This window comes from Acinonyx jubatus, chromosome B1 (assembly GCF_027475565.1).
Source record: "Acinonyx jubatus isolate Ajub_Pintada_27869175 chromosome B1, VMU_Ajub_asm_v1.0, whole genome shotgun sequence".
Taxonomy (NCBI): domain Eukaryota; kingdom Metazoa; phylum Chordata; class Mammalia; order Carnivora; family Felidae; genus Acinonyx; species Acinonyx jubatus.
In genome coordinates this window covers 50,517,258-50,529,731 of record NC_069382.1, presented here as the reverse complement: position 1 = coordinate 50,529,731, position 12,474 = coordinate 50,517,258, and the positions used below count along the sequence as shown (strand labels likewise).

The 12,474-nt window shown below is 41.3% G+C and overlaps 1 protein-coding gene across 5 annotated transcripts in view; it reads left to right on the top strand.

Annotated features, from left to right (window-relative positions):
- PINX1 (PIN2 (TERF1) interacting telomerase inhibitor 1) overlaps positions 1 to 11,730 on the top strand; it is an 88,553-nt gene extending 76,823 nt beyond the window's left edge. For all 5 annotated transcript variants that reach the window (XM_015073170.3, XM_053216687.1, XM_015073171.3 and 2 more), the window contains one exon: positions 11,039 to 11,730. In XM_015073170.3, the coding sequence (XP_014928656.1) occupies positions 11,039 to 11,506 (468 nt within the window). In that variant the 3' untranslated portion in view covers positions 11,507 to 11,730. The remainder of the gene's footprint in view (positions 1 to 11,038) is intronic.
- Positions 11,731 to 12,474: the final 744 nt, after the last annotated feature.

Sequence of the window (12,474 nt, the reverse complement as noted above, 5' to 3'; positions counted from 1 at the left end):
AGATTACTTACATGAGATCTATTCAGGTCTTATTATTATTATTATTACCAGTATTATTATTATTATTATTATTATTATTATTATTATTATTTTATAGTCTGTCTCCCTTAGAACAGGAGCTCCTAAGGGACGTCCTTAAAGGGTCAGTCCCTAAGGGACCAGTCCCAGTCAGGTAAATAGTAGCTGCCTGGTGAATGTTCATGTAGGATTGGATGGACCAAATGTTTGGACCTGAGCCTTTTTAAGATCTTATTCTTGTGTAATTTACTTTTATTACATGACTCAGTTCAGAATTTTATTTAATGTACTCTTACTAACTTAAATATCCTTTAAACACAGAATTATTTTGCCCAACCAAATTTACTCCTAAAAACTATTTTTAAATGTTTTTCATTGTTATTTTGATTTCTGGTCAATTAAAAAGAGTATATAGAGGCGCCTGGGTGGCTCAGTCAGTTAAGCGTCTGACTTTGGCTCAGGTCATGACCTCACAGTCTGTGAGTTCAAGCCCTGCGTCAGACTCTGAGCTGATGGCTCAAAGCCTGGAGCCTGCTTCAGATTCTGTGTCTCCCTCTCTCTCTGACCCTCCCCTGCTCACACTCTGTCTCGTCTGTCTCTCTCTCGAGAATAAATAAACATTAAAAAAATATATATAAAGATTAATCTTATATAATATGCAAGAATTGAAGAAGGGGCTTTTTTTTTTTTAATTATTTTTTTTAATGTTTTTATTTATTTTTGAGAGAGAGAGAGACCAAGCATGAGCAGGGGAGGGGCAGAGAGAGAGGGAGACACAGAATCCAAAGCAGGCTCCAGGCTCTGAGCTGTCAGCACAGAGCCTGATGTGGGACTTGAACTCACGGACTATGAGATCATAACCTGAGCTGAAGTCAGACGCCCAACTGACTGAGCCACCCAGGCGCCCCAGGGCTTTTTTTTTTTAATGATTTCACTTACCTAAATTAATTTACCTCTCTCTTTAAAATAATCTTGAGTATTCCAGATAACTATTTCTGTTCTAATCCTACTTTCAAAATACTAGGTTCTCTGAATTCTTCAAAAAATGCTATTCTTTCTATAATAAGGGGCCTAAATTTGAGTTTTCATGATTCCTTAGCAACTTTGAAGTCTTGTGTGGAGTAAAGATGGAAGAGACATCCTCTGTTAGCCTCTGCTTCTGTTCTTTGAGATTCAGATACTAGCCTTCAACTGTGGATAAAACTATTCGTCCTGCCTCCAGGGAGCAACGAAGAGAACCAGTTGACCTAGAATTATAAAATGTAGTCATTTTGGATTATTTTTAGATTTCATTCAAAGAAGTTGGTGCTTATGTCACATTGATCATTTCTAGCTTTGGAGGAGCCTCGTTTATCTTATAAGGGCCAGTATGTTGTGAAATGTTGTCACATGAGTCACTGCAACTTTCCAAGCCTTAGGACCTTTCAGGGAGGCAGGAAACCTGCTCCTTTTTTCTTTCCCCACTTTTTCCCCAGAGGCTGTATGACTCTTGTCAATAGTTTTGATGTCAGTTACTTGAGAAGTTGTTGCCATAGAGAACCATCCTTTTAAAACATGTTTATGTTGGCTTTTCTTAATGAATGGTAATTTGAGCAGCTGACAAGGCAACTGGAAAAAAAAAAAGAAATGAACAGCTTTGTTAGCATTGGCCTTCATATGAGGAATTTGGCATTATTTGTATTGCTCTACAGTTGTCCAGTACAGAGTGAGATATTTTGTCCCCTCCAGTTCCCCATTATCTTCTCTGAGATGTCCAGTTTATTTGTTGGAGTTTGTAAATTCCAAGCAAAGTTCTGATGCCTAATTATTAGAAAGTTATCTATAGGCTTAGAGGGTGTTGAAAGTTCTCTTTGATATCTGGTCACTTCATCACCAGACTTTCTCCTTGTCTACCATCCTTTGCTACTTGAAGTCAGACAGCAGTTAGCAGCCTCTCCACCATTCACTAGCATTAATTCAGGAAGTTAGCAGGAGACAAGAGATTGAAGACTCCCATCAAATCCAAAGCCCCCCAGTTCCATATATATGTGTATGTATATGAGTCTGTATGGGTATGTGTGTGTGTATACTTCAAAAGCATCCAACATTTCCAAACAGCAGATCATATTTTATGATAAATTTGTTCATTTCTTTGTTCAGCACATACTTACTTAGCATCTATATTTATATACTAGAGAGAAAACACACTTCTACAGATTTTTTACTGATGAAATTCAAAACTTTATTTATAGACACTGATATTTGAAATTCACATAATTTTTACATGTCATGACATATTCTTTTGATTTTCCCCCCAATTTAAAATGTAAAAACTGGAGCATCTGGGTGGCTCAGTCGGTTAAGCATCTGACTCTATAGATTTCAGTTCAGGTCATGATCTCATGGTTCATGAGCTCGAGCTCTACATTGGGCTCTGTGCTGACAGTATGGAGTCTGCTTGGGATTTTCTCTCTCTCTCTCCCTCTCCTCCCCCGCCCCTTCCCCACTCATGCTGTCTCTCTCAAAAATAAATTTAAAAAATAAAATGTAAAAACCTCCCCTCCACCCTGAGAGAGAGAGAACATGAGCAGGGTAGAGGCGTAGAGGGAGAGAGAGAGGAAATCTCAAGCAGGCTTGACAGCACAGAGCCCAACATGAGGCTCGATCCCATGACCCTGAGATCATGACCAGAGCCGAAATCAAGAGTCAGACACTCAACCAATTGAGCCACCCAAGTGCCCCATTATATTTTTTATTTTTACCCCAACTTTTAATCAAAACTTGTCTTCAATCAGGTGGAGTTTTACATTTGTTTTTAACCCTTGTGATGCTTTCTAATACTAAAAACAATTGTGTTTCCCAGGTAGATTCCCTAAGACTGGTTACAGCTGAGACTTGGTATGTTTAGCCTAACTCCAGAGTGAGTGATGGAGATCTTGAAAAAAAAAAAAAAAAAAAACACAGAATTTCACACTTCAATAAACCTTTTGTGAGTGCAAACAGCTCTTTGTCAGTAAAACACTGAATGTTTCCTATTATACGGAAACCAAAAAGGTACCTAGAAAGCAAAAGAAATGCCAGTGTGGTGGCACACTTCTTGCTTTCTATCTAACGGTATGGACCACTGCTTAGCTTACCCTTTAGAGACAGACCCATTTAGTTGACTCCCTAGAATCAGAGGCTTTCCCAGGTTGTATTTTCTGCTCAAGATACAACATACCTGTACCTTAACAGCTTGCCACCAGGGGCTTCTAGTGGAACTTTCATCCAGCTATTTGTCTTCTCAGAATAAGCCCCTCCCTACCTTTGCCTCTGATATGCCCGAGAACTTTCTTGCTGTCCAACTTTTTCTTTTACAAAAACAGTTCAGCCCATGCATGTGGTTTTGTTGCTGTGTTCACCCAGTGCACAGAGTGCATGTGACGGTTCTCATACAATAGGACCTATTTTTTTCTTTTCCAACTGGGAGGTGACTATGGAAACGTGTAGTAATAGACCAGAGAAGTGTGTGGATTGGTTGACCGAGCTCCTCCACAGCACTAAGGGCCACAGGAAGTAATTGGCTGATCACTCTGAAAGGCACTCACTGTACCTTGCAGTAGTTAGAGAAGCAGTGTGCACCAGGAGGCCTGGTGGCATCTGATGAGAAGGGAATGGTTTCATCTGGATGGAAAGAATATACACTACAAAATGCTAACTGTCTCCTTCCTACTCTTCCAAGCACCTTCTAGTCATTAGGCCTGCTTGGCATGCAGACATATCGGTACCAACAAATACAAAGCTTATGGCTCAGTGGGTGGCAGTGGGGGTATCTTTCAAGCCTTGTAGGCTGGTGTTTTGTGTGCTTTCCTTGAGCACTCACCATGCAGTTGTTCCTTATTAGAGAGTATGTGTGCTGAATATAAATGAAATAATAATGGTCTTTCCCCTCAAGGAACTTAACATTTCCTTGGGAAGATGCTTACAAAGCAAATACACAAAATCAGAAAACAGAAGTCATTAATTAATTGCTAGTCACAGACAGTAAACAAGACAGGATGTTCCACAAGGGATCAGGCTTGTTGAAAGAGGCAGTTTTGCACTTGGTCTTCAAAAAGGTGATGCACCTGGGTGCCCAGGTGGCTTAGTCGGCTAAGCGTCCGACTCTTGGTTCCAGCTCAGGTCATGATCTCACAGTGTGTGTGCTCGAGCACCACATCAGGCTCCTTGCTGACAGTGCAAAGCCTGCTTGGGATTCTCCCTCTCCCTCTCTTTCTGGCCCTCCTCCACTCTTTTTCTCTGTCTCTGCCTCTCTCTCTCTCATAATAAATAAATAAACTTAAAAAAAAAGAAGAAGAAGAAGGTGGTGCACCTATGTGTAAAAAATCTGCGAGAACATCATCGGCCCACATACCGAGTGACTGCATCAGCCCACCCTGCCCCCTCCATTGGCAGAGGGTTTAGTGCATACACATTTCTGGCAGGACTTTCATCTTGACAAGTGATGAAACCACTTCATGAATTTATATCTGTCCAAAATGAATGGATGCAATTTCGACAACCCAAGAGTAGATCAAGACGTAATTTGTGTTTGTCAGAACTGTCCTGGTGAAAAACTTGGAAAAGATACAAAATGTTCTTTCAAACTACTCACTTGCCAAGCTTTCTTAACTTTTCACAGACTAATCCAACACAAGCTGAGGACAGACAGATGAGACTGAAAGTGAACATGAGTTCATCACAGGCAATAGCTATCAGAGCTAATAACTCCAGTGGCTAAATCCATTACTCTTGAGCTCTGGATGTCTACCTTTTCTTTCAATGAGGAAAGTTCATTGAAGGATTACTGTTGCAGCATGCTCTCTGTGTTTTAACGTGGAAATCAAAAGGCTTCAGTCATCTTATCACTTAAGATCAGCAGTGACATATGAGAAAGGCTGGTGAGCTGAAAGGCTTTTGCCTTTGAAACCTCACCCCTGGACTAGTCCGCTACCATGAGTTAAGATTTTATATTTGCCCCAAACACCTAACTGAATCTTCAATCCAGACTGCTTTGTTTTCCTGCCCTGCAAGATACTAACAACATTCTTCTGAGAGCAATCAAGAGAATACTCTTTATTTGGGCATTCTGCTGTTAATCCAGTTTAGTACACATGTTTGAAAGGCACAGATTGTGAACCCAGAAGTGCTTGAGCACATAGCTCATTAAGCTGCAGAGCCTCTAGAGAGAAATACTTAAGAGAAACAAAGAACAAACTCATAATTCTGTAGACATTTGAGAAAAGTTGACATGCATAGCTTGGGGCATCTTCCAGGCACCTGAGATGGTTGCGTTATATTATAATTGATGTCTTCAGGATCTCCCTCTGCAAGGTCTTGTTTCCTTTGCATCCATTCTGCCCCACCGTCCCTAATCCCAGTGGTAATTTGGAACCGCCAAAACAAAAACAGTTTTGTTCGGAACTGCCAGTGGTAATTGGGAACTGGTAATTCGGTGTAATTGGCACACAGTATGCAGTCTTGAACCACTTGATCTAAATGTTGCTGAGAGAAAACAGACAAAGCAAGTCAACAGTAGGAGGGGCCGCCTGCCTCACCAACTGATCGCTGTCTGCATTCAAAGTGTCCAGGTGGAGGTTGTAAGACATTTGTCCAGCAGGGAGTCTTGCCTTAGGTGGAAGGTTGGACTTGGCTTTTACTTCCTGCTTCAAAACACTCACACTTTGCTAAGTGAATTTACATCCTAATGTGACTAATTAAAAAACTCTTAAACCTGGCTTTGGGCTATTTTTTATTTTTATAAATTGCAAACTAGACAAGAGTCTTTGTTCTGTTTCGAAAGTAGTATCTATTTCTGGTGACATTTTTTTCTACACTGAAGCTTTGCATCAGTTAATTTCTGCCCTCATCAAAGCTGAGTCCATGGGTTATATGACCAAGGAACATATATTTCAGTTTTAGGATGATTTCTGAAGGAGAGGAACAGTGACAAGTGAGTCTGTGTGACAGGCTAAAAGTTAGGATGCCGAGTGGAAAGAGAAAGGGCTTTGTGTCTGGCAGTCTTGGGCTGAATCCCCCTGCTGCCGGTTCCTGCCACAAGATCTACTGCACAGTTAAGTGTTTTGAGTGTCCATTTCTGCCTCTGTAAAATAGAATGCCTCTCCTCAGGTTGCTTTGAGGGTCACATGAGATGACTTATGATAATAAGTGACTGGCATGTTGAAGGCATCCAAGAAATGATAGCTGCTTCCTTCAGTACCCCCAGGTGTGGCCACTTTGGGGAAAGTTGCCATATGTGATTGCATGGAGTGTTCCCACACGGTTTTTCTAGCTTGAACCCATTGAGGTTCTGTGAAGTGAGAAACAGGTCCTCCTGAGTTCTCACCCACAGAGTATTTATTAATTGGGTAGAAATTAAGTCCCTAGCTATCATTTGGGAAGACTGATTATCAAATGTTTTTTCAACACATACTCTTCTATGCTCTGAAAGAAAGGAGAACACTGAGGCTTTCTGGGAACAGACAGTATTAACTCATGAAACAGTTTTTAGAGCAACACAAGAGTAGTTTCTAAAGTACATCAAAAATATTTAAAGTCTCTAAATGTACCTTGGGCCTTTCTGATTGACAAAAAAAGAAGGTAGTACAATGGGTAGATTACAGATTTAGGAAGAGGTGTTTTAAACTGTTTTATTAATTTCCATTACCATTTCCCCTCCTCATTCACGGACCTCTTTCTTTGAAAAGCTTATTCATCCTAAGTCCTGGGCATGCACAGCTACATTGGACACGTGCCTGCCCTGGCTGAGTGTGGAGTCTTGTGAACTGACCGGTCACGGTCGGCACAAAGGCTAGGGGTGCCCATGTCAGAGCCCAGCTCCAACACATACGACTCTCCCACCTGCATGCGTCACTGGACCCCAGCGAAAGCCCGCATTTCTTCTTGCACATGCCGTTCTCAAGCCGGGACTTAAAGAATCCTAGATTGTGGAGGCATAAAAGCCAAGGGAGAGGTTGCCAGGTTATTCATTACAGAAGCCCACCACATTTTTTATTCTAGTCGGGTAAAATCATTAGCATTTCCCTTGCTGTGCCTTTGGAGAACACAAGGTTAGGGTATGTGAAAGATCAGTGGAGATTTTCAAGCCAAGGTCTAGAAAAAGAGAACCTTCAAAATTGTTAAGTACAAAATGAGAGCTTATTATTTTTTAAAGTTTTAGATTTTTACTACCTTCCTTTGAATTTGGGATGATTTCTAGGATGTAGGTGTAAAATAGATGCATCCTCCAGTTTTTGTTTTTATTGATTTTAGCCTCTATATAGTGTCCGTTCTTTTAAGCAAATTCTAAACGGCTGTTCAGTACAAAACAGTATTTGGCTCTTTCACCTCTTCTGAATGGTCTTACTGGATCTGCTCTTCTGCTACATGCATTCTTACAAGTGGTGTAAAAAAGTTTCCACAGGTAGACTGTAGGTAGATTGGTCTCACTGCTTGGCTTAGCAGTGGGGTGGTAGTTTTCAATGAACAGAGTTGATCTGCCTGCTTGTATACTGTCTCACTGAACCTTCTCTCCTCTCTTATATCATAGAGAAGGAGCCAGCCACAAGTGTCTCTTCAGAGATCAGGAAATTTTAGGCCTTCAGGGGACCTTAGAAGTTACCTCATTTTGGGGCGCCTGGGTGGCTCAGTCAGTTAAGCATCCGACTTCAGCTGAGGTCATGATCTCGCGGTCCATGAGTTCGAGCCCCCCGTCTGGCTCTGTGCTGACAGCTCAGAGCCTGGGGCCTGCTTTGGATTCTCTGTCTCCCTCTCTCTCTGCCCCTCCCCCACTCACACTCTGTCTCTCTCTGTCGCTGAAAAGTAAATCTTAAAAAAAAAAAAAAAAAAGAAGTTACTTTGTTTGAGCTACTTCTTTGGCTTGATAATAGGTAATTGAAGCCTAGAGAGGTTATGGGATTTACCTGAGGACCTCCATTAGTTAACAGAAAGAATTAGAATTAAAAAGAAAACAAAAAAGTTTCTGAATCCCTAAGCTTGAATCAAATGTTTACTAAGGTGACTAGCTAACCATATCTCCTTTGGTAGTGTTTAATATGGAACTGGAAGTTTTCAACCTATTTGTGAATTTATTTTACTAGTTTTTAGAACATTGTTAGCAAACTGGTGCATTCTCAAAGTTTACAAAGTAGTTAAAGTGACATTTGGTATTACAGATTTTTTTTTTTTTTGAGGTTGTATTGTGTGTTTAATGGAAATGTGGAAAGGTGCAAATTGTTTGTATTTCAAACAACTAGAAAGTAACTCTTGCTTTTTTCGGTACTTACTTTGACGTAGATACGAAATATGAAAAGTCCTTGTTTTCTTGAAAAGCTGTACATTTTTCATATTCACGGACAAGAATCTAGAAACTGGGATTACAATCACTCTAGTAAAACTAGGTTTATAATTTATAAAATCATAAAATATGGACTTATGAAGTATGAATCCTGGGCACTGCTCCTACAGGAATTCAGATCTGCAACTGATTCCTGCTGTTACCATGGTTTTTAAAACAGATACATTCCTGTAGTGTGGGAGGGTGGCTGCCCTTGGCCTTAAATGGCTCCCTTCATCAAGTCTTTGTTTTGCCTACACTTTCTTTGAGATAAATCGGATTTGGGTGCTGGCACCTCTTGCTTGTCTCCATGCCCTGCTAAGCTTGGTGTGCAGTAGCCCATGGTTATTAAAATCCTTATCACCATAAGGAGTTAATTATGAGCATAGTTATTTTCTGGGATTAGAAAGGCCTGCTGAATTCAACAAGTGACTCAAAAATAGTCTTATATTTCCTAATAGTTAAAAGTGTGATTAATACCAGCAGCTAGTTCTGTGATTTAACTGTTAACAGCAGGAATTCAGGAGGTAATAAATAGGTGAGCAAGGTAAGGAGCCATAAGATATAATTTAAATTTGAGTTCCTCAGACACAGAAGAGTTGGCCCACATAAGATAAACTCCTTTTAATGCCATGAAACTAAATGAGATCTGTTTTACATAAACGGGCCACCTTCACAGACTATCTACTGTCTGGGTGTGGTTGTGTGCCCTTAAATGGAAGGCAAGACCGTTCTTGTCCATTAAACCCGGATTAGCTAACACCAGGAGACCTTGAGAAGACTTTTTGTTCTGCTGTGCAGAACTTCAGCTTTTTCAACATTTAAGAAATAAAAAGACAAATGACCTTGTGTTTTTCTCCTGGGGCAGCTATTTTTAATTTTTTTGCACAATTACCCAATGGGATTGCAGCCAGAATTGAATGCTGATAGGTAACATTTGAACTTCTTCCTAAGTCTTAGTTGGTTTATTCTATATGTTCTGCATTTTACATTTCAAAATTTGAAAATCGGCCACACAATTTTGTGTTTTGGGTCTTGAGTAAAATAAGGTGTGTGTTGATTGGATACGTTGTGATACAAGGTGAGATACCCTTTGGAGAGCCCCCTGGGGCAGTGGACACTCAAAGCCCAATTGTTCGTTGATGGAATATTAATTCTGCTGGATGCTACGTTAATTCCACTGAGCTGGTTTTTGAGTTCTGTGTCAAGAAAATGCAGGGGCGCCTGGGTGGCTCAGTCGGTTGAGCGTCCGACTTCGGCTCAGGTCACGATCTCACGGTCTGTGAGTTCGAGCCCCGCGTCGGGCTCTGGGCTGATGGCTCAGAGCCTGGAGCCTGCTTCCGATTCTGTGTCTCCCTCTCTCTCTGACCCTCCCCCATTCATGCTCTGTCTCTCTCTGTCTCAAAAATAAATAAACTTAAAAAAAAATTAAAAAAAAAAAGAAAATGCATAGTCTGTTTATATGTGTTGGTTTGTGATAAAGTTCGCTGCACAGGCAGAACTTTGCCTGCCAAGTTCAGAATAATTTGTAAAATGCTAGTTTTCAAACTGATTTATTCAGAAAACCGTTTATCCACCCTTCCAACATGAAAGGGTCAGACAACCAGTCTCTTCCTGTGAAAATAAGTAAATATGAAGGAAGAAGCCAGGTAATTATGGAAACCTAAGTTTAGCATTATTATTTAATGGCTTGATTACTTTAAAATTTTCTGTGGGCACAGTTTTAGATATTGACATGACTTAAAGCATAGTCCTTATATTCTTTATCTTGTAGGTACTTTCTTTCCTCTCACATGTTTTCATTGCCTTACTGCCAGCCAGCCACAACCCATATGGTGATACCAACATTTCATTTTTTATTCTAGCCTATTAGGAATTTTCTCACTTCTAAAGCCTTACAGCTGAATGTGTTTATTTAAAATTAAAATATAAACCCTACTTAATCCCTGCTGTTCTGAGTGAGTAAATTCTTCACATTTGGAAAAAAGACTAACACACCCATGAGTATCTAATCCATGTCAGGGTAGGGATGGGGCCATCTCCCTTCTCTCCGCCCCCAGCCGAGGGAAAGACGACTCCTCATGCTAACCTGTTCTTTCTGAGAAGAGGAAGGAACACCTTCACTTCCAGTCACGGTGTGTCCTCTCCTGGAGGGCCACCCTCTGCCTTCAGAGGAGACAGGTGTTCCTGACACACCAGCTTCCGGTTGGTGTTGGGCTCCTGTTATAGGAAGGGTTAACATAGGCATGTGTCATCTGTGTTTCTAGGTCTAATGCACAGAGACTTGTCTAATTGATAACAGAGCTGAAATAGGTGTCCAACAAAATCACAAAGCTAGAGGACTTCAGTGTCCATGTTTTTTAAGGGAGACTCTGGTAACCTAGTCATCATTTATAACATTGTTGCTAAGGAGCTGTTTACTCAGAATTCCAGGTAGGTGACTTACGAAGCTAACATATGAAGTTAGCTTCTGTCTGGTTGAATACAGCTTTCAGCCAGTGTCTGGCCGCCTTGTTCTGTGCTTTGCAGTTCAGCTCTACCAACGGGGAGAGAAAGAGATGAGGGGGAAGCCAGGCACTCAGCCTGGTCTACTGGTGAGTGAGAGTGGCTCCGTGTGCAGGCCCCCAGGATGCTGTGAGGAGTAACCAGCTGATGCCTAACTGATTTTAACTTTCTTCCCCACCTTAGGATGATTCCAGCCCTGCCACTCCAGATGGGAATGCACCCTCCACTACAACAACCAGTGCCTTCACCATCCAGGAGTACTTCGCCAAGCGGATGGCAGAGCTAAAGAATAAGCCACAGGTCATAGCTGCAGGGCCTGACCTCACAGAGACCCAAATGGAAAGAAAAAGGGGAAAGAAAAGAAAGAAGGAGGCAAAAGATAAAAATGTGGAGAATTACACCGAACCCAAGGCCAAGAAGAAGAGAGACCAAGTTGAATGGCAGCTCAGAGACCCTTGTTGGGACGAGAATTCTGGTGTTTCTGCTGAGGATGGAGAGGATTGTGTGTGGCCACCTGATGACCAGGACATTGCCCCAAAGCCCAAAAAAAGGAAACAAAAGAAAAAGCTACGAAAGCAAGTTGAGGTAGCAGTGGATGCTATATTAGATGAAATACCAGTGAAAAAGAAGAAGAAGAAAGGTCCCAAATAAGTTCTCCAGAGCCAGGGCCTTCCAGCCACTCAGATGTCAGGGCACCACGAGCAAACACCTTTGGCCTGAAGTCAGAACAGAGTTCACCCAAGAGGGCTTTGACATGCCCAGGGGTTGCTGAGTCTCGCCCTCTCACCACGTTTTTCCCAGCGTTTATCCAGAGAACTTTCTAATGTTCCAAATCATGGCTCTCATAAACAAATAAATTTCTTTTTAGACTGTGAGCCCTTCAGCATGAGTGTTTATTCATATTTATCTGAACACATAGTTATGTGTGTGTGCACATGTGTATGTAGGTATGTCACAGTCTGTATTTGCTCTTGATTTCCTTCAGTAACAATGAATTTTGCTTCCTTCTCAAGGATTTAGTCTAATTAAAGGATTAAGAGGCAATAGTTTAGATTTAGATAGTTCTTTTTGTTCTATAGCCAACCATACGTTTTTGCCAAGCAGGTATTATGTGATTACATTCCCAAATCAGAGCGTTGTTGGGTTTAGTTTGGTTTTGATGGGGAAATTGTTTTAATACCCTCTCTTCCACTGAGCGATGATGGCCATGTGTTCTGAGGTCTTCTCCCCAGAACGTCAGAGTTTAGGAAGTGAACTGAGACTCTAAGGATAGTGTAACCTTCCCGTTCTCTCAGGATGCCCCTCAGCCGTTCCTCAGCCAGTGTGGGCCGTCAGATCTATTTCCATGCGGTCGTGCTTGGGGATAGTCCCCTGTCGTGGGCTCTGCCTTATTTGTAATGATCAGGAGTTTCAAAAATACTTAGAATATAAGGTAATGAAATTAATTTCCTCTGGAAGGCAGTCTCTAGATTGGGACTGCCTTATGAAAGTTCTTAAAAGTATAATTATTACATATATAATAAAAGGTATCTTTCCATCCTGCTCAAACCAAAAGGTGTCACCTCGTTGTGTTTATCCTTCTGTCTTCCCACACCCTGGCAAGTCTCCCGGTGTGCTGG